The sequence below is a fragment of the Rhinolophus sinicus genome, linkage group LG09 (assembly GCF_036562045.2).
Source record: "Rhinolophus sinicus isolate RSC01 linkage group LG09, ASM3656204v1, whole genome shotgun sequence".
Classification (NCBI taxonomy): domain Eukaryota; kingdom Metazoa; phylum Chordata; class Mammalia; order Chiroptera; family Rhinolophidae; genus Rhinolophus; species Rhinolophus sinicus.
The window spans coordinates 31,151,865-31,174,013 of NC_133758.1; the positions used below are offsets into that span (position 1 = coordinate 31,151,865).

General features: G+C 37.3%; 1 protein-coding gene across 37 annotated transcripts in view; it reads right to left on the reverse strand.

Moving 5' to 3' along the window:
- Positions 1–22,149, reverse strand: part of DTNA (dystrobrevin alpha) — a 355,310-nt gene that overhangs the window by 25,727 nt on the left and 307,434 nt on the right. For 30 of the 37 annotated variants that reach the window (XM_074340141.1, XM_074340145.1, XM_074340148.1 and 27 more), the window contains 4 exons: positions 16,197–16,284; positions 14,074–14,171; positions 10,062–10,175; positions 630–726 (listed from right to left, as the gene is read on the reverse strand). In XM_074340141.1, the coding sequence (XP_074196242.1) occupies positions 630–726; positions 10,062–10,175; positions 14,074–14,171; positions 16,197–16,284 (397 nt within the window). The remainder of the gene's footprint in view (positions 1–629; positions 727–10,061; positions 10,176–14,073; positions 14,172–16,196; positions 16,285–22,149) is intronic. The other 7 variants (XM_074340139.1, XM_074340155.1, XM_074340157.1 and 4 more) reach the window with 1 other exon arrangement.

Sequence of the window (22,149 nt, forward strand, 5' to 3'; positions counted from 1 at the left end):
AAAATAATTGCAAAAACTGCAATTACTTTTGTACCAACCCAACAGCACTCCATATAGGACTTCTATAGATCATCATATTAAACACTCTACCTGCAGAAAAATAAGGAGATACTTCCATTTACACTTTGCGTTTGAGACCCATAGAAGTTATGTGACTTGCTGTTAAGGCCACCCTGATAAGATAAAATATTTTACTGAGATTAATAACATCTTTCCTCTTAATGCAACCATTACCACCAAAGTTATTTAATGGCTATATCTTCATTTTATGGACTAGACATTAGCTTCTGTTCAATTTAGTCAGAATGACTGTAAGCTATTAAATGTAAAACGTTTCTAAATAAATCCAGTTTTATTATTTTTAAGGATATAAGAAACTGGAAATAGCCAAGAAGAAGTCTCCCATGAAGGTCCTCAGTAGTCTGGTTTCAGAAAATGGATAAGAATGAGTCCTGTAATTGACTTCTATCATTTGATGCATTTAAGAAAAAATCTTATATCTGAGTTTGAAACCACATTTTTGGGGAAATCACATATAATCCTTATAAAACCCATTGCGCATTATGTGCAAATAATTTTTACAAATAGTCATAGGTCTAGAAAATGTTCATTTATTTGAAACATCTTACCTTAAGTAGCTTCATGAGACCTTCTAACTGGACCATTAGCTCTCTCCGGCTCTCCTGGAGAGCAGACATTCTCTGTTCCAGCTCATCCTTGCGCTGTCTAAGAAAGAAGCAGTTGTCATCAGAAACAGCATTCAACTCACTGAACTAACCACATTTCCCAGTCTTGTGGAACTGGTGGAACATTAGAAAAAGGGCAGCTTTGAGTCATTGACATAGTTACTAGGCAGGGAAATGTTGTCAAATGAATGAACAATTAGAGCTTGAGGTGTACATTTTTTTTGTTAGAAGTCATAGTAAGACAGAATTGAAATCCTTTTCGACAGTTTTCCCTTTCTACCATGAATTAGCCATTTAATGAAATCTTTTCTGAGTGCTTACTATGTTTTGCATCCTGTGTGCATTGCCATTGGGTTTCCTTGAGCAACAAACAAAAACCAAACTGTCACTGAAAAAGACCAATCCCACAGATCCTCCTAACCCAAAGACCTTTTGGTAAATCTCACAGAAAATACCGATTACCTCAGTATTGATTGGATTTAGGAAAATACATTTTTCATCTCTTCCATCCTTAGGATACAATGTGGTGCCTTTCAGAGGTGAAATATTAATGGTGCATAGTCATTATAGTCAATCTAAATTTTCTGGTTTGGGTTTGGTTTCATAAAGTGAAGTAAGAATAAAGGAGTTCGTACATAATTGTGCTAACTGAAAATAAGCTACAAGGTTTGTGTTTACTTAATTTTGTAGAACTTCTATTAAACTGTCAACAAGAATGGAAACAATATTCTATCACTGGTGTTGATACTAAGAGGTATCAAAAATATTTTTTAAAGGGGGAAAGAAATGAAACAGTATGGAGAAGACTATTAATGGTTAACATTTCTGAAATATAAGTGTACTTTTCATATAAATTTCAATTCTATTATTTCATGACCATTAGTGGATAAATAATAGATACATGTTTTTCTTGCCCCAAAGTCTTCTGTCTGATTTTGAAATATTGGAACTTATATTTTAAAAATGTGTGCATGTGTGTTTCCCTGAACGTAAGACCTAACTGGACCATCAGATCTAATACATCTTTTGGAGAAAAAATTAATATAGGACGTGATCTTATTTTACTATAATATAAGACCAGGTCTTTATAATATAATATAATACCCGGTTTTATATTAATTTTTGCTCTAAAAGACTCATTAGAGCTGATGGTCTGGCTAGGTCTTACTTTCGGGGAAACACAGTATATATGCGTAATACATGAATGGATATGCCTAGTCTCAATGGCATAGACACAATATGAAGTGGACCTTCATCAGGGACTCTGATGAAAAACTGACAATATAAAAATATCACACTGAGTTAGGTCAATGGTTCATCCAATTCAAAGATATTTTGTGGTAAGACAGATTATACATATAAATGAGACATTTCTAATTTGCTTTCACATAGGCTCACTTTATAATGAATGATGAATTTAAAATTTATAAACATATCACAACTCTTTTTGAATATATTTACATTTTTGGCTTTTATTACCACTTAAGACTTACTCCCAGAGCGACCCTTCCTTTGATTTCCTTAAAAATTGCCTCTTTTCTGAATCTTGTGGATAAGGAATACCATAATTTTATAGACTTTAATGATATCTGATTTTAGTCTTTGTCTTCCTGGGCTACAGCATTCTATATTTGAAAGTCTTGCCCATTCAAAAATATCCTTCAGTGACAAAACCATTAGCTAGCTGTCTTTTCTTTGACCTTGTCTGCCTGGTGTTCCACATATATCCAACAGGAGGACTTGGTAAAAGGGCAAATAATCTTTCTGATTAGATACTGCTCTGTAATTTTTTGCTTTTTGGGCTTATGAGCACTTTGAGAAGGTTGAAGCAAAATTCTAATATTGTAGGTAAGAAATTCTAAGAAAGGCATCTAAAAACTATCGGAAAAAGTTAACTGGTATTAGTTTAGAATTACTAGACATTAAAAAAACTTATTTGTACATTTATCTTACAGTAGTAATTGTTCAAAACATGACATTTACTCTTTCATGCATTTGATTGAATTCTATGTTTTTTAATTAAAAAGACATTCATTTGACATGTCTTTATTTAATCTTCTCTGTGTTTATACCAGTGGTTACCAACTGTGGGTCTGATAAAAAATCTGTAGTGTAGCCTCTACTGTTCCAAGGAGAAATGAGGAAACAAGGACTAAGTACTGATTTTATATTCATAGAGCTAAATATATTCATCTCTAAAGAGATGTCTTTTATTTTGATATTCTGTTGGATTATTTTTAGCTTTGCATGCATATTAAAACCTACTTTCTTTTAGGGCAATGTTGGAAAAACTGGCAAAATTTTGATATAAATTTTATATTTGATAGTAATAAATATCAATACTAACTTTTCTGAATTTGATGATTATACCATGGTTATATAAGAGACTAGCTTTTTTCTTAGAAAATATACTCATAAGTACTTAGAGGTAAAGGATTATGATGTCTGCAACTTTCAAATGGCTCATCAAAAATGTGTATGTAATATATATATTACATATAAATTAGCATAGAGAAGGATGTGGCAAAATGTTTGTAATCTCTAGGTGAAGTGTAAAAGGAAATCCGTTGTGATATTCTTACAACTCTTCTGTAGGCATAAAGTTCGTTCAAAATAAAATTTAAAACCTACACATCATTCATGAAACTTATGACAGATGATGGTAGTTTTTAAAAATGTCATTATATGGTAACACAAAAAGTACTCAACTTTATGTTGCTTCCCCAAATAATTAAAGACTAAACTGGTCTATGAAATTCAAGTCTGGAAACCATAGACCTGCATCAGAGATTACAATTCCTTTTAATTGCTAAAACAAAAAAATCACTTTATATTAACAAGTTGTTGCAATGACTAATTTTATATACATTGAAAGAGTGCAATTTGGGGGGCATAGACTATGATGCTTAGTTTTTAGGCAAGGGATAGACATGGAAAATGATACTTGTTTTTCTTGAGATTTATAGTGTGAAGTTAGTTGTATCACAGTTTTAAGAAATGTTTCCTTCCTTATAGAAGATGGCATTGTCTGTGCACAATTCTTTAGTTGTCTCTTAATGGTTTTACAGTTTATTCATTCAATCTATTCCAGCACTTTCGTTTTAAGATACTGTAAATAAAATAATGAATAGGATACAGTTTGTGTCCTTTGGTGAGAAGAAAGCAGACAGGAAAAAGTTCAGAACAATGAAGATGAGTATATAATAAAAATAAAAACAAAATGCTGTACGTGGTAACACTGAGTAGAAGGTGGCCACTTCTGTATGGTTGTAGGAGTTCAGAGAAGGCTCACCAGACCACCTTGCAAAAGTTCTCTCGGAAGTTCCTAAAAAAGTGCCAGCTTTGTTCCTGTCATTTGGTCTTTGTACACATAGTCTCTAACTTCCAGAAGGACCCTTTCTTCAGCTGTCCCAGCCCCTTCCCCCATCCTTAATCCCCATACCCTATGTCCCACCCTTCATATTTCAACTCAAACAATTCTTCCTCATGGTAGCCATTTCTGACTCTAGTGAAGGGCTGGTTTGATAATTTTTTAAAAAACGAACATTCCTCATAGCACTTATAGTTTATAATTATATTCTTATTTGTGTGATTATTTGATTTATGTCATTTTCCTACTAGACCACAAATTCTCTGAGACCAGGGACAGTATATTTTCCAACTCATCAAGGTATTAAGATTCTCAGAAGAGTTCTGGGCACACTGCATTTTAGAAATCTTTGTTGAATGAATTAAATGAATAATAAAATGAAGAAAGAGAATTCTGATAACAGTGTAGATGCACCAGCACCTGGAAATCCATTAAGTGCTCATTATAATAGTTCGAGCAGGAAATACATAATTAAGACCTAAGAAAAGGATATGGAATCCACCTGTGCTACTCATTGTGCAGGATACTGGACAAGTTATTTAACTTCTGGGAATCTCAGTTTCTGTTTTTGTGAAAAGAGTACCATATAATAGCGGCCATCTCCCAGGTTGGTTATGGCAATTATATGGGTCAGGGTATGGAGAGCTTAGTGCATAAGAAGTGTCAGATTAGCACACAGACATGCCTATCCTATATTCCTAGTCAGTTGCCAGATGGGGGTGGCAAACTTGGCTTTCAACTTGCTTGTGGCTAAAGTGAAAAGGAAAATATGATCATTTAGAAAGGTCATAATGCTCTTAAGATAAAAATAAACTACATGTTCATGAAAAGCAAAGCTCTGTGCCTTTCTCCCATCCCCTGTCCTCGAGCTGAAAGAAATTCCTCCTTTTCGTTTCTCAACAAGAGGCCGTGGGGAGGATGTAATGGAAGGAGAAGACCTTTCTTTTCTGTTCTTTTTTCTTTCTTTCTCTCTTTCTCTCCCTTCCTCCCTCCCTTCCTCTTTACCATCTTTGTTTTTCCAATTATTTTTCTTGTCCATATGCACACATTCTTTTGCATGTAACAGCTGAACTCACTTTATTCTCTAATGAATGTTGACATCTCTCTTTGCCCCTGTGCAGTACAGTGCTGCCCACTCAAATCATTATTTGGCACTTTCCACCTGCAAAACACACGGGTGGATGATTCCAGAGCATCTGGATGTTTCGAAACAGCTGGGTGATGTTCAGGGTCGTATTTTTCATGCAGATGTGGAATATCTTATAACAAGCCACGTACGCATACTTATTAGTGTTGCAAGTCCTAAGGTTTTTGAGTCGTGAAAAATAGCTGTCACCTCCCATAATCTGATGAGTTTTTAAGGTAAATAGTTGCAGAAGAAATATTTTGAATGGACATTTCTTTTTTTTTGCAATTGTTCAAATTGTCAAATTTATTGGCACATATTTCTTTTAGCTAGAATTTGCATAAAATATATATTTTACTCAACTATAAACATCTTTTTGTGTTATATTTCTTTTCCTTGTTTATTTCCTCTCCCAACTTCTTCTTCTTCTTCTTTTTAAATATTACTTTCAGGTAAGACTTCTTTCAAAGCTACCATAAGGAATTCCTTGGCCATTTCATATGATGACTCCTCAGTGTGAATTAAGGCCAAAGTAACTGTGCAAGAGGCCATGTCTGAAATGACTAAAGAATCAAACTGGGAACACCCACAGCTGGATTTCTTAACCTGGGATATCAGGGTATCTCTGAAATTCACAAATTGTGAAAGTGCTTAGCACAGAATAGGTGGTTTATAAGTATCTAGAGAAATACCCTTAAAGGGAGGCTATTTCTTCTTCTTCCAGGCAGAAGAAATGTGTAGAGTAAGGAGACAGGCAAGCGAATCATCCTGGATTTAGGTGTCTCAAGCCTCAGGTCTTAAGTCTCAGGTGTGAGCCATCAGCTGACAGCGAGGGCCCAAAATACATAAGTTCCTGCAGGGTCAGACTCCTTAGTGCAGCTATGGACTCAGCTGGGGCCATAGGAATGCCCACAAGTCAGGGCCAGAGGGGAATTAGAATTATCAGTCTGTTCTAAGACAGCAACATCAAGGAGGGAAGAAATATCAGTTGGAAAACTCATCATCAGTGACCCAGGCATATTAAGATGTCTCCCAGACTGTATTATCCAAATGGAACCAAATACTTTGGAAAGAAAATGCTAATTGGTGGGAACTGATGAAAATGCTTACAAAAAATTCCTAGTTGTCATCCCTCCACTAGAGAATGGGACGACCAGTAGAAGAGGTATAAAGAACATTCCAGGCAGCGACAAGCTAGTCTGATGTATAGATGAATGACTACTCTGTTTCCAAGTTGGTTTATTCAGTTATATTTCTGTATATATTAAACTTAACTTTCAACTTGTGGGCTTGAAGGGCCTACATAATCTTATTTGGTGAAAGATACTTTCAAGCATTCATTTACTTTTATATGCCTTTGAGGAGCAGGATGATATGAAACCTCACTTTCCCCTTTTCATTTTCATCCCTTTTGGGTGATAGTGTAGTAGAATGTGCAAGGATTTCTAACACATCTCTATGAAAGTAGGACCAGAAACCATATAGGTTGAAAAGGAAGAATTTAGGTTTCTTCCATTAAATTATTTTGTTATTCTAAAGTATAATGTGATCTCTTCATCTCAAGCAGCCCCCACCAGTCACAGGGTCTGTAGATTTCCTTCCTATAACTCAAGGCTTTTGTGGTTTGGCCCCTTCAGCTAGGTGCCTGGACCTAGGGAGATTGGATCCCAGCTGGGAGCAGGCAGGGCCTGTAGACTGGGCCAGGTGTGCTGCGGCCAGGTGTGCTGCAGCCAGGTGTGCTCAGATGTTAACATGTCCGAAGAGCAGGGCTGGAGGGGCACCCCCAGAAACGTCCATGACTACAATCAGTAGGGACTCAGTAAACTCCAAACACAGCCATACAGAAACTGCTTAGTTTAGTCTCTTTGTACAGAGAAAGTAAATGGCACTCTAATTCTGACAAGGGTTTCTGATAAGAAGTATCTAATTGCCCCAGTTCACAATGGGGATGTGTTCTGACAAATGTGTCATTAGGCAATTTTGTCATCATGTGAACAACATAGACACATGCCTAGATGGTACAGTCTACTACACACCTATTACTCCTAGACTATTAATCTGTACAGCATGTCACTGTACAAAACAGGATTAAATCAAGCATAGTAGAAAATGATGCGATAAAGAGATGAGGTAACATGAGATGTGTGAGGCTGCTGGTGTAGTACGGCATACTGTTTTACAGCAAACATTTTTTATAAGTAGAAAGAGTACACTCTAAAATAACAATAAAAACTATAGTATAAAAATACATAAATGAGTGATACAGTGATTTACTATCATTATTAAGAATTATGTCTTGTACATCACCATACGTGCTCTACTTTTATACGACTGGCAGAGAAGTAGCTTTGTTTACACTAGCACCACCACAAACTCATGAGGAATGCTTTGCTCTATGATATTACGATGGCTATAACATCACTAGGCAATAGGAATTTTTTCAGCTCCGTGGAACCACTGTCGTATATGCAGTCCATCCTTCACCAAAGCATTGTTATGCAGCCCATGACTTTTGTTTAAATGTCTGCCTCAAAGTTAGATATACCTGGGGTGTACTTGGCACCCAAACCAAAAGATGGGAAGAATGTTATACTTGTTACCTGAAAGTGCCTTGTGAAATGTGACATTTCTATGAGGAAGGTCTTCGAGTTTATGTTGGTTTTGTTTGCTACACAAATAGGTTTGAGTATATGCCGTATTCAAGGCATGGTGGGAAGGCAGTGTGATGTGGAGCCCATGGCATGACTTTCCTTTTGCATGTGGGTACAGGGGGAGCCACTACACTCCTCATCCACGTCCTGCTACCTTCTACCATTCTGACTCTGAAACATGCACTGAGATTCAGGGGTTGAACCAGATAACCTCCAAAGTCCTTTCCAACTCAAATATTTTATGATGATGAGTAGGTAACATGAGATTTTTAAATTCATTTGCAGAACAAGAAGGTATGAAGTCTACTTTTTAAGACCTATAAGTAAAGCTATTAGGAACTAAGCTTTAGAGAAAATCAGACTCCCTTTTATGGGTTAAAGCTAAATTTTTAAAAGTAAAACCTATAACCTATGATGTTTATTTATCTGTTGATGTGTTTGTTTGGCTGATCACTTGTATCATAAACACATTGTTGATGATGCAAATTAACTAAAAAGAGTTGAGTTGAATTTTTTTCCAGTGAGAGATTTTGTTTCTGACCTGAAGAACTCTGTTTCCTTTTCTCTGTATCAAATGAAAGAATAAAACATAAATGGTCTCGCCCCCAAACTCACATCTCAGCAATTAGATATGTGCTATTAAAAAAAATACAGGGCAACAATAATCAAAACAGCATGGTTTTGGCAGAAAAACAGACACATAGACCAATGGAATAGAATTGAGAACCCAGAAATAAAACCACATAAATATGGACAGATAATTTTTGACAAAGAAGCAAAAAACATACAATGGAGAAAAGACAGCCTCTTCAATAAATGGTGCTGGCAGAATTGGAAAGCCACGTGCAAAAGAATGAAACTGGACTGCTATCTGTCACCATGTACCAAAATTAATTCAAAATGGATCAAAGACTTAAGCATAAGACCTGAAACAATAAACTGCATAGAAGAAAACATAGGTACTAAACTTATGGATCTTGGGTTCAAAGAGCATTTCATGAATTTGACTCCAAAGGCAAGGGAAGTAAAAGCTAAAATAAATGAATGGGACTATATGAAACTTAAAAGCTTCTGCACAGCAAAAGAAACCGTCAACAAAATAAAGAGGCAACCAATTGAATGGGAGAAGATTTTTGCAAACAACATCTTTGATAAGGGGCTAATATCCAAAATATACAAGGAACACATGCAACTCAACAACAAAAAAACAAACAACCCAATTGAAAAATAGGCAGAAGACCTGAAGAGACATTTCTCCAAAGAGGACATACAAATGGCAAATAGACATATGAAAAAATGCTCATCATCACTAATCATCAGAGAAATGCAAATAAAAACCACCATGAGATATCACCTCACTCCAGTCAGAATGGCTATCATCAACAAGACAAATAGTAACAAGTGTTGGAGAGGCTGCGGAGAAAAAGGAACCCTCATACATTGTTGGTGGGAATGCAGACCTGTGCAGCTGCTAGGGAAGGCAGTGTGGAGGTTCCTCAAAAAATTAAGAACAGAATTACCATATGACCCAGAAATCCCTCTCCTGGGTATCTACCCAAAAAATCTGAAAACATTTATACATAAAGACACGTGTGCTCCAATGTTCATTGCAGCTTTATTTACGGTGGCCAACACATGGAAACAACCAAAATGTCCTTTGATAGATGAATGGATAAAGAAGTTGTGGTATATATACACAATGGAATACTATTTGGCAGTAAGAAAAGATGAAATAGGACCATTTGTGACAACGTGGATGGATCTTGAGATTATAATGCTAAGCAAAATAAGTCAGACAGAAAAAGCAGAGAACCGTATGATTTCACTGATATGTGGTGTATGAACCAAAAATAACAAAAGAATAAGACAAACAAATGAGAAACAAAGACTCATAGACACAGACAACAGTTTAGTGGTTACCAGAGGGTAAGGGGGCAGGGGGGTGGTAGATGAGGGTAAAGGGGATCAAATATATGGCGATGGAAGGAGAACTGACTCTGGGTGGTGAACACAAAATGTGATCTATAGATGATGCAATACAGAATTGTACACCTGAAATCTATGTAACTTTACTAATAATTGTCACCCCAATAAACTTTAATTATTAAAGAAAAAAGCCAAGGTCAGGTGCTGGCTAAGAACCGGTTTCTGGCGGCACATTGTTAGATGTTATTGAAGATCTCAAGCTCCTGTATTCCCTGAGACGCCTTGGGCTCCCTGACTCTTACCTGAGGAGCCGGAGTTCTGCCAGTAGGGTGGGATTTTGCTGGGCCTTCTCTGGAGTGGGCTGAGAAGCTTGTTCATGCTCTAGCCGCAGCCTCTGGATCTCCTGTAAGATTTCTCTTAGGAGAGAGGAGGAAGATAAGAAACCAGGGTCAGTTAACTTCCAGGGTATCCAAGGTCTAACGTATGAGCAGATCAGAGCCACCAGAGCAAAGAAGGGGTGATTCTATGTTTCTGAGCAGAACTGCCCCCCCTCCCTAAACCAACTGTATTTATAAGGCACTGGCTGTAGCTAGTTGGGTGATGTGGGTGAGAGGATTCTGACTTTATCTCCAGTACATACAAACCATGAGGATTCTGCAATATGTCATTGGAGACTTCACGCTGAGTGTTATCACCGGAACAGTCTAATCTCTTTAGTAAGTAATATAATGCCGTGGTAATGTGCTCAACTTTGAAAAGTTTACTCTTAAGAGACAGAAATGTATCTTCCTATTATTTATGATCACAGTCTGACACCATAAAGTAACCGCAGCTACCAACTAGGAGGTGCTTTGGAGGGAAAATAAGGATAAATGGTGCTCATTTCACAAAACTAACCCCATTCTCTCACCAGGAATGAAATTTTCTCACTGAATTTATCTAAGAAGGTACGGTTAGGCAAAATTCTTCCTCTTTTTTCTTAACATTTTCAGCCTTAAAAATGGATCTCAATGAGGGTAACCTTAGAAGGGAAGTGCTTTTAAAAGGATTCACTGTAATTGAGTCTGTGACCTAAGAATGCTCTTGGTGTGACCTCTGTCAGGGGTGAGACATGTCAGTCTATTATAGACGTTGGGTCTGGGCTGCCCTGCACTGAGGTGAATATTAGGCTAGCCATAAAGGATAGGTGACCTGTGTAAGGCAAATTATCCCTAAGTGAATTAGAAGTCATTAAGTGAGGTTACAAGTCCTGGGGGAGGGGTCAGTCTCCCACCCAACAAAATGTACAAGAGCCAAGAAGACAGAACAAAGCACCAAGAATTGAAGGTGAACTTAGTGAGCAAGAGGGATGGCTTTCTATTTGAAAGGCTAATTTACAACTTCCTGCTTTACAAACACACCAGCATCAAGAAGCTAATTACCAGTCACTACACACCTCATGAGTGTGGTGAGAAGGTTGGACTGTAATTCAGTGGTTTTCAACCTTTTTTTTCTTTGTCCTCCTTGGTGTTCCATGGTGGAAACTTTTCTTTAAAAGAAATCTTCCATGGAAAGCCCATATGACAAACGGTTAAGAGGGAGATGCTCTGGTTAAAGATAGGGTGGGCCCCTGTGCTCTATAGAGTCCCCAGCGTTTCATAGAGCTCAGTCTGAAAATCAGTGAATTGGGATTTTGAAGATCTCTGCCAGGGCAATCATCTTGCTGTTCTATGACTCTCACTAGTTCTCCTTGTTGGTTCTAAGGACAGAACCATGACAAAACTGTGTAGCTCAAGGAAGAAGTAGCTCTGATGAGAAAAAAAGGATGGTAAGATATATAATAAGCATTCAATGCTTAGTCTATATCCAGGAACTGTGCTGTCTTTAATCTTATTTTATTTAATCTTCATAACAATTCTATTATCTATAGGTACTACTATTATCTGTTTCATGAGGGAGGAAATCAAAGCACAGCCCAGTTCAAAACTTGCCCAAGTTCAATAGCACGTAAGTGGTAGAGATGATTTGAACTCAGGCTTGTTAGCGCCAAAGCCCGTATATATCAGACTTCCTCAGTCTTTGGTACTTGCTCTGACAGGTTGAGCCTAAGCAGGCTGTGACTTATACAATGCAATTTGAAGAGACCTACTACTGCTAATTCTAACCCCACTGGCTCCTCCAAGGGTGCTATAGGAAGCATTATTTTCTAAAGATCATTAATGGAATGAATGTCCATGAATTGTCGTGAAATGAAGTGAGGAGCTTTATCCTCTCCTAAAGCTGAGATCTGGTTATTGGGTTAATTACTGCCTCAGAGACCATGGGACCCCTGGGGTAAATTTCTATGGTACAGAAGTGTGACCTGGATCAGCTTCTGGAACACAGTTCTGGAGTCTTTGGAGTGCACAGGCCACTCACTGGCTTAGAGAGTTCATGGTGGACTAGACGCTCACTAGCATGGGTGGGGAAATCTAGGGGCCATGAAAGAATTCAGGGACAGGATGGAGCACTCTTTCTGTCATCTCATTCCCATTTCTTTATTCTCTCTCTAGTCCTGAACACATGCATTCAGAGAGTACAATACAAAAACATCCTAAAACAAGCAGGAATAGTGGCATCATGGCACATCCAAGGCTGCTAAGACCTTCGTGGTACTTCCTGTTGATTCTGGAATCCCACATGGAGGCAGATCTCCCTGGGGTATTTCCTTAAAGAGAACATGATTTCCCCTCAAGTATGCAGCCCCCATGCTGAGTGGAAGCAGGGGATTGGACGGGAAAACAAAGTGCTTTGGAGAGGTGAGCGAGTAGGTGAACACTGCAACCAAGATAAAATGTGTGTGGGCTTGTGCGTTTTCACTTAGTCTTTTTTCTTTCTAAGAATATAAAAATGTACCAACCAAATTTATACTTTTCTTTTAATTTTTTTCTGTGAAACTTTGACCATTTATCCTAAAATTCTCAGGTCAAACTCCACAGGCATGAAACAGTTACCACCACCTCCTCCTTCATCAGTCTGATCTTACAAGTGACATCAGTGTTTAAGAATGGGATTGAGTGTTACGACATTTTGGTGCTATTCTAAGAAATATACAATGTACAAGTTGTTCCTATGTTGGGCTTTCTCAGCATTGGGCTTGAGATCTTACTCAGGTATTTATTATTTTCTCACTCTATATTTACCAGCTTCTACAAAGTAGCAGGCATGGTTCTGGAACCCAGGGGCCATTTGGCATGGCCTCTGTTCTCAAAGAACGTCCATTTCAGTCAGGGAAGACAGACAATAAACAAACACATAATGCAACAAACACATAAAGGAAACAAACACATAAATGTAAATATTTCAGATAGTGATAAGTCTCTCTCTCTCTCTCTCTCTCTCTCTCTCTCTCTCTCTCTCTCTCTCACACACACACACACAGAGATGGGGTTGTAATAGAGTGGTTCCTGGGGTAGGAGGTAGTGGGCAAGATTAGATAGGTGGTTTTCTTGTGCTGAGAACTGAATGATGAGGAGCCATTCATGCAGCGACCCTAAGGAAGAACTTTCTAAGCTGAGAGAACAATTAGTACAAAGGCTGTAAAGAAAGAAAGAACAGGAGGAATGTAATGAGCAAGGTGGGCTGAGGCTGGAAAGTTGGACAGGAAGAGGGTCAGGTAAGACTTTGCAGAACATGGTAAAAGGGATGGGTTTTAGTCAAATTGTGATGGAACCCCATCAGAGGATTTTGGACAGGAAATCACAGGATATGACTTATGTTTTGTAAAATGACAATTTGGATTGAGTGGTAATGGTGGAGATGAAGTGGACAGTTTTGGGAATATGCTGTGGGGTGGACTGTGAATCAATCTGTGTAAAATAAAGAAAGGACCTGTTGATGGACTGGATGTGGAGATGTTTAGCTTGAACACCTGGGTTATGGTAGTATCAGCCCAAATGCCTCTTTTAGCCTGGGGTCCTTGCAGGGACCCTCCCTGGAGAGCCTTCTATCCATCTCTTGGTGTCATAGATAATTTCCTCCTATTATTCAGGAAAGCCCTTCTGCATTAGACAGCTCCTTAACAGAAATAAGTGTGTCAGAGAACAGGAAATGAGACTATCCAGAGAGAAAACATTGATTTCATGGACATCTCAGAACTATATATGTTTTCTCATGAAGCTTCTGACAATCTAAAATCTAAAGACTAGCTGCTCAGAAGCCAGCATCACTGCCTTTAGATGTCATCCCTTAAACATGCGTATAAGGTGAAAAACCTGGATATTTTAAAACGTGACTATAGGTTATCAATGAATGCACACTTTGATCGAAAAAGCCAACTTGTGTAAAAAGCCGTACCTGTTCTTGTTTTCTAGTTCTGCAATCAGCTGCCTTTGTTGCTTATTTGCATCAATGGTGAAGGAGATATCAGGAGCACTTCTCTGCTGAGTTGGCTGCTGGAAAACATGTGGTTTGCAATATTTAATATTGGGAATGGGAACCCCCACGTGTTTGAGAAGACAGGAATCATGAGATACGCACATAAGAAAGAAGAAACTTTCTCTCAAAACAAAAAAAGCAAATACATAAAATCAAATTGTCTCCTAAGGATCAACTTTTCTGTGTATCTGGAGCACATCTATGCAATGGAAAGCAGAACAGAAGTCTCTGGCAGGCAAATACACAAAACATAGAAAAAATAGTTTTCCAGCTTTCTGATTTTAAGTCTTCGGGGAGCTACTTCATTCTTGCCATACTGTCCCCATTGCCACTATCCTCTCACTATAGGTGGGTATGAAAAATATTTCACTGTTGAGATGTGTGCCTTCTCTAGAATTACTGTTCAATTACTGTAAGGTGCAATTTAAAATTTCATAGTTTTTAAGTCACAGTTAGTACGACTTTCTTTTCTTCTTTTTTTTTTGGAACAGGACTTTATTGGGGAACAGTGTGTATTTCCAGGCCTTTTTTCCAAGTCAAGTTGTTGTCCTTTCAATCTTAGTTGTGGAGGGTGCTGTTCAGCTTCAAGTTGTTGTCCTTTCAGTCTTAGTTGTGGAGGGAGCAGCTCAGCTCCAGGTCCAGTTGCCGTTGTTAGTTGCAGTGGGCACAGCCCACCATCCCTTGTGGGAGTCGAACCGACAACCTTGTGGTTGAGAGGACACATTCCAACCAACTGAGCCACCCGGGAGCTCAGTGGCAGCTCAGCTCAAGGTGCCGTGTTCAATCTTAGTTACAGGGGGCGGAGCCTACCATCCCTTGTGGGACTCAAGGAATCCAACTGGCACCCTTGTGGTTGAGAGCCCACTGGCGCATGTGGGAATCGAACCGGCAGCCTTCGGAGTTAGGAGCATGGAGCTCTAACCGCCTGAGCCACTGGGCCGGCCCTCTTTTCTTCTTTTGGTCAACATATTTTCAGCATTTCTTTATTCATATATGTAATTTATTTTATTATATATATATATATTCTTTACATTTATACCACATAACCTCAGCATTCTTGGTCATGGAGCCAGTTTTAACAACTGGTATATATGCAGTCATAGCTTTCTCCTTTTTTATAAAATTATATATAAATATGTGTATATATATATACACACACATAGATAAAAATTAAGTTTTAACAAATTATATATATTATGCATAAATTAGTCCTTGATTAAATACACGTACACATATATATATATATAAATATGGTAAATGATTATGTTTATATGCACATATATACATTTATATACATGTAATAATATGCCATATCTATATATGTGTATATATGTATATGTGTATTTAGTTAGGGGTTAATTTGTCATTGATCTATAAAAACAGGGTCAGATTATGTATACTTCCTTGTGCCCTTGCTTTTAAAAATGGAGATTTGGGCTTACCAAAGATATTGAGAAACTGAGCCTGCTTTTTAATGTCCAGAAACATGACTGTAGGAAGTATTAAGTGTGGTCAAGTTGTGGCTTTCATAAAGCTCTTCTCTAATTTTTAATTAGCAGTTCTTTAAATAGAGAAATGATCTGTGTTGCTAAAAGAAGCTTGAGCTCCTATATTTTATATCCTAAATAACTTTCTATAGCTAAGTCTGGCATACGGCAGCTTTGACCTGTGACCCAGGTTTTTCTTCTGATTTCATTAGATAATTTTCTCTTTCTTATATATATTTTACATAGTAATAAAAATAGAAACGTCTCTGAGCCAGTTGTGGATTTGAGTCATTGCTTTACTTTTTATGTTAACAGATCAGAAATTATCCAGAGAAATCAGGTGTTAGGTTGGTTCAGCAATGTTGTAAAATAACATCTCAAGCTCTGATTTATGTACCAAAACAGTGGCTGAAAAGGGGAAAAATGGAAGCAGTGGAAGACCAGACCATTTTTGTGTCTTGCAGACACAGTAGCAGCTCTTGAGCTCTGGTGTTATAGCACCAACTATAAGGATAACAATGAATGTGATGATATCTTCTCACTCAAACTACTTACGGAGGAAGTGGATTCTGCTGCCAGTCTTGCCGCGTACCTGGCAATCAGCCTGTGTTCTTCATCAAGTCGGTTTGAACTCTCAAGCATACTATTGAACACAGAGCAAAGAGATTGTTAGAGAAAGATTGATGTATTCATAGGCAGGTTTACTATTTCAGGTTTTCAGTGCAAAAATTTGAAAGCTATATAAAACCCTGTTAGGTTAATGATCTCAGACTTGGATTCAAAACATGATTTAATATGTGGCCAGGAAGGTCATTCATAAATCCTGTCTTCAGTTAATTCAATTTTCTTACTAAGAAAGCTCCAAAGAAGAGTGAGTTTTCTGATAAAAGAGTATTTTCTCTTTAATTTTATTGGCTTTAACATTTTTATTTCCTTATCACACAAGTAACACATGTCCATGATAGAAAATATGGAAGCTAGATTTAAACAAAACAAAACAAAACCAACTGTAGTCAGCCTGCAGTGATGACCACCTCCTGGTATTCACACTTGTGTGTAATTCTCTCCCTTTAGTATGGGCTGGACTTAGTGGCTTTCTTCTAAAGAATAAATATGGAAGAAGTAACGGAATGTCACTTCCAAGATTAGGTTCTAAAAAGACCATGGCTTTCATCTTGGATATGTTTTCTCTCCCTTTAGCTCTTTTGGATTGCTTACTCACTCTGTGGGAAGCTAGCTGTCATGTCCTAAGGTGGCCTGTGGAAAGGCCCATGTGGTGAGGAACCAGAGCCAATCAGCACCTTGGGAAGGAATCCACATGAGCAGAGCCTTTGGGTGAGATCGCAGCCCCAGCCAACAACACGATGGCGACCTCATGTAAGTCCTTGAGCCCCAGGCACTTAGCTAAGCCAAGCCTGAATTCCTGACCCACTGTGAAATAATAAATGTTTGTTGTTGTAAGCTGCTAAGTTTTGGGGTAATTTGTTATGCAGCAAAAGATAACTAATATAATTCTCATCAATAATATTACTACCTCGATAACTTACTATTTTATATTTACTTCCAGAGAAGTGGAATTACAGTAGTGCTTCTAATGATGCTAATGGAAATTGTTTAGTGCCTCCTATGTGTACAAATTTATAGAAATTGTTCATATTAGAATAAGGATGAACTGAGTCTCTAAAAAAACTAATGCAAATAGAAGCAAAACAAACAAACAAATAAACAAACAAAACCATTAATGCAAATATCACCTCTCCCCTATTTCAGAAGGCACTTCACTCAAGATTAAGTTTTGGTTGCTATTAAAAAAAAATTCTGTGTAACATACTAGTAACATCAATGCTGTTAACAGACTAGTTGGTCATAGTTTGGTTTATCAGTTACTATTGCATTGGGTCAGAATCAAGATTAGAACTAATTCCTCTCATCCCCAAATTTACTTATATTCTCCCTTATTGGCTCTTATTCTTAAGTATGTTCCTTAAAGAAAAAAATGAATACTCATGATTATTCATTAAAAATGACACACTTCTATGCCAATATTAAGGTTGTAAGAATTACCCTTTGCAAAGTCTTGGATCCATATAAAGTAACATACATTTATAGCATTCATATGTATATTTACATATAAAGTAACCATGCAACATAGTCTTTTAACCTTTGTTCTAAAGCGAGAAGATGAGTGAAAAATCATATGTGCTTCCAGTGACATATTAGTTATGTCACTCCCAAATAGCTCTTCCCTGGTTGACTGAATTCATTACTGTAACATTTTTTTCTTTTCCTCATCATTTGGAAGACATTCCTGTCTCCATTATCTCAGCTCTAGTCTATACTCTTCACATATTATATGTGAACAGTACCTGTTCTTATCATGAATACTTCTACTCTAGATTTAGTCCCTGGGCTTGATAACTACCTAGAATATTCCTCAGTTTCTCCATTTACCAAGTCACTTCTCCATCCTCAGAAAAAGAGTCTTCTTTTATTTTTTTGCCCAAATGAAAAAGCAGCAAGCTAATATGATGCCCTGGAATACATTAAATGCTCAAAAATGTTAGTTAATACAATACTATTACTTTGTCTCTTAAGTAACCTGTTCATATTTATCAACCGTTCTTATCTCCTTTAATATATCATCTATCATCCAGCAACTATCTAGAGCAGGGCTTCTCAAACTTTAGTGTGTACATGTATCACGTAGGGATGTTGTGAAAATGCAGACACCAGTGGGATAGGTTGGGGGTGTGGGGCCGGAGAATCTGCATTTCTAACAAGCTTCCGAGATATGTTGATACTGCTGGTCCAAGGACAACAGTTTGAGTAGCCAGGATCTAAAAGATCTTGATAACAAAATGGAAAATCTAAACACATGAAATGAACCTCAATATAAACCATATACAATAGATCATTTCTCATGAGAATTTAACTGATATCCATATAGTTTGTGTAATATTTTACAAACATTCCCTTATAACAGAAAATTCTGGGATTCTAGGCTCACATATAGTATCAATCCCTGTGGACTGAGATTTCAACCAGCATACAAAAGACTTGGAGTAAGAAAGTAATTTTAATAGCAAAAAGAATTAGTTCCGGAAAATGGATGCTTTAAAGCAGATGTTTGTCTTCATAATACAATATCTGTACTCTTCAGTGTTTAAAAATAATAACTGAATTTCTTATTGCAGCTTTAATAAGAAAAAGTTACGCCGTCTTTGCTTTAAAGATAAATCTACCCTACAAAAAAGCAATTTGATTTTAACATATTTATCATTTCTGGCTAGTGTATTAACAATTATAAGCCTCATTCAACACTATGTAGACAACAGGACCCATTGCTCCAAGCTCAGGAAAATGATTTGTTTGACTGCCTGAAAATGAGTTTGTCAAAAACACTTGTGAATGTTTTGATAAATAAATAATAATAACAACCTTGGTAAAAAAACTTCATGATAAAAATGTCTTTATCACGAATGACTACAAGTATAAATAATATGAAGGTTACATTAAAAAAATCCTCCTGGAAATGTAAGATGTGAAGTTAGGGGATTCTGTGCAATAAGTTATAACTCATACTTTCATGCCTTTCCTTCACCTAGCGCTGACTGAATGAGGGGTGGAGTGATATATTACCCCTTTGTACATACAAACGATTTATGAGTCCACATGTGCCATTTTAGTATGTTCAAATTACACAAGGGTGAACGAGGCATTTCTCTGATAAATTCCATTATTTCAAGACTTCAGTTACAAATAGTTGAAAATGAATGGCCAATAATCCCTAAATTATTAAAGAAATACTGATTCATTCTCTATCCCTGGATATTCATTTCAAGACTTTATAATCAGTAATTTTGCTACAAGACTATGATAAATTAAAAAGTTGCTGCTGTGTAGACTGCATTTCGAGTGGGAAGATCTATTATTTTGAAAACTCTCCACTTTCTACCTTAAATACATGGCCACTGGCTGTTGCTAGTGATTTCAAAATGGCATTCTAGGAAACTCAAGTGGCCTCAGCAAAGCTAGGGCTTACTAAACTGTGATTTAGCAAAGATTTCTGGGTTTCTTCACATAGTTTTTTGTTGTTGTTTCTCTGTAGGCCTGTTCTGATGTCTAGGTGGGAAAGTCAACCAAATAATAATGTTATCCAAAAGCCACCAGAAACACTTCTATGTTTTCCCTTAATATTTTTTTCCATTTGTCTAAATGGTGATGGGAGTTTTATCACTAGAGATTAATTTTTAAGACCATTAGGCCTCAGGTACTGCTCTTCTATTAAAATGCAAATAGCTAATAGGAGGATTACTGTCTGAGAAAGCATTATTAGTTAACACTAAATGGAGGATTAATTTATGAGATCATATCTTATGTTTTGAAAGCAAAATGCTATGGGATAGAGCCCTGTACAGGCCCTTAGGAGTCAGTGAGCAGAAGAGACAGGATGGAAAAGAAGGAAGTGATACGGGGCCCCAATTAGCTTTTATAGAACTGAAGAATGGGGAGGGAGCTGAACTAACTCTCAAGGCTCTTTAATGTCTGGTTTGAAAGGAAAAGGAAATCATGAAATGAAAGTCTTCATGGCTAATAATAAAATTAACATAATAATGGCTTCTCTATAGGGATGCCTTCAAACTCCTTTATTGAGTCTCTGACTTTAACAACCCACTATGTTATAATCATTTACAAGGCCAAGACCATGCATTCTACTTTCTACAAACTCTCAGATTCCTCCATTTCCTTCTATTCCAACTGGCACGGATGTCTCTAGGCCACTGTCGTCTTAGCTTGAATTGGTATAAATCCTCTCAACGGGTCGCTCTGATTTTAAACTTATTCTTCCCTACAATTCATTTTCTATCCTGTAGTCAGTGATCTTTCAAAAATGAAATTGGCTGTAACATTCCTATGCATAAAAGCCTTCAATATGTTCTCATTTTTTAAACGCCTAAATGAGACTTATAAAGTCCTGCATAATCTAGCTTCATCTTTTACCCTCATTACTTTCGTAGTCTTACCAAACTTAAGTTCCTCAGATGCCTCATGTCTCTCTGCCCTGCACAATCTCTGCCTCCTCCACCCATGTCCACCTGGCCGGTTCCTCTTCATCCTGCTGTTGGCTTTAGCTGACATTTCCTACCCTCACCTCCAACCTCCAAATATGGGTTCATTGCTTCTCATATATTCCATAGAACTCTGCACAGCACTGCCCTTATTATAGCTGTTATCCCTTTGCATTTTAATTGCCTTTTCACTTGTCTTTATCCTTCACTAAACTGTAACTTCTTTGAGGGCAGAACGGTCAACCTTTTCACCATTGGATCTTGAGAGTTCAGCACAGTGCTTAGACCACAGCAGGAACTACCTCAGAATTAGTTGGACAAATAAATGAATAAAGGTTAGCTCTCGTAGGAGGGTAATATTTCATGGTCTTTGGTCCACCTCTTCCATGCTTTTCTTGGCTCTGCATGTATCCTCAGTACTTTGAGAAAATCGGAATACAGATGAAATATTGTACTTTAAAACTAGCCATGCGATCTAAAATCAAACTGCGAAATACTCACTTTTGTTTGAGTTAAAAATCAAGATATACTCTATGGCTGCGTACAGATTCCTTATTTGCTTTGTATAGGTGCTAAAGTTAATAGAAATGTCATTATACAGATTCACATTTATTGACATCAGATCTTCCCCATCCCCAATCATGGCAAATTCTCTTTCAGTTCACATTTTGTTGTTTTAAAGATTAGGAAAGTAGATGGCATCTGAAAGGGGTTAGCTCCCACTCAAAAGAAATGCTTATTCTTAGAAGAGGTGAACTACTGGTAGGGATGTTATAAAAGAACAGATGGGAAGTTGAGCTGGATCATTTCTCGATTCAAATCCCAGCCCTCTCACTTACTAGCTGTGTGATTCTGGACAAGTTGTAACCACTCTATGCCTGAGTTTTGTCATCTGTAAAACAGGGATCCAATGGTAACTTACCTCATGGCTTCTCAGGAGGAAGTACCATGCTAAGTGCTTAGAGCAGTGTCAGGGCACATAGTAAGACTATGCAGGAATTCATTTACTCTTACCTCTAAAAAGCAGGTAACACTGTCTTGGTATGACTATTTTTGTACCATCACTTTGTTATCTATAAACTAGCTTTTTGCTAAAAAAGATATGATTGGTTACTGGGCAGTATACTAGGTTATACCAAAAAGGAGGAAGACAGTTTAGTTGAATCAATGAAGCGTTTTATATCTCTGATTTCCTAAACAAAGGGAGGAGTTAGTTTAACAGTGATAGCCTTCACTTCTTTCTCCTTGCTCCTATATGCAAAGCTATATACTGCCATGACTTTTTAATCAAAATGTCCTTTTTATACAATTTATCAGACCATGAGACCATGTCCCATTCTGAATTCTTTATTTTAGCACATTTGGAGAAAGAATACTCTGAAGTACATTCAACAATATTGATGAAGATACAGGAGCTATCAGTTTATTTCTACCATATT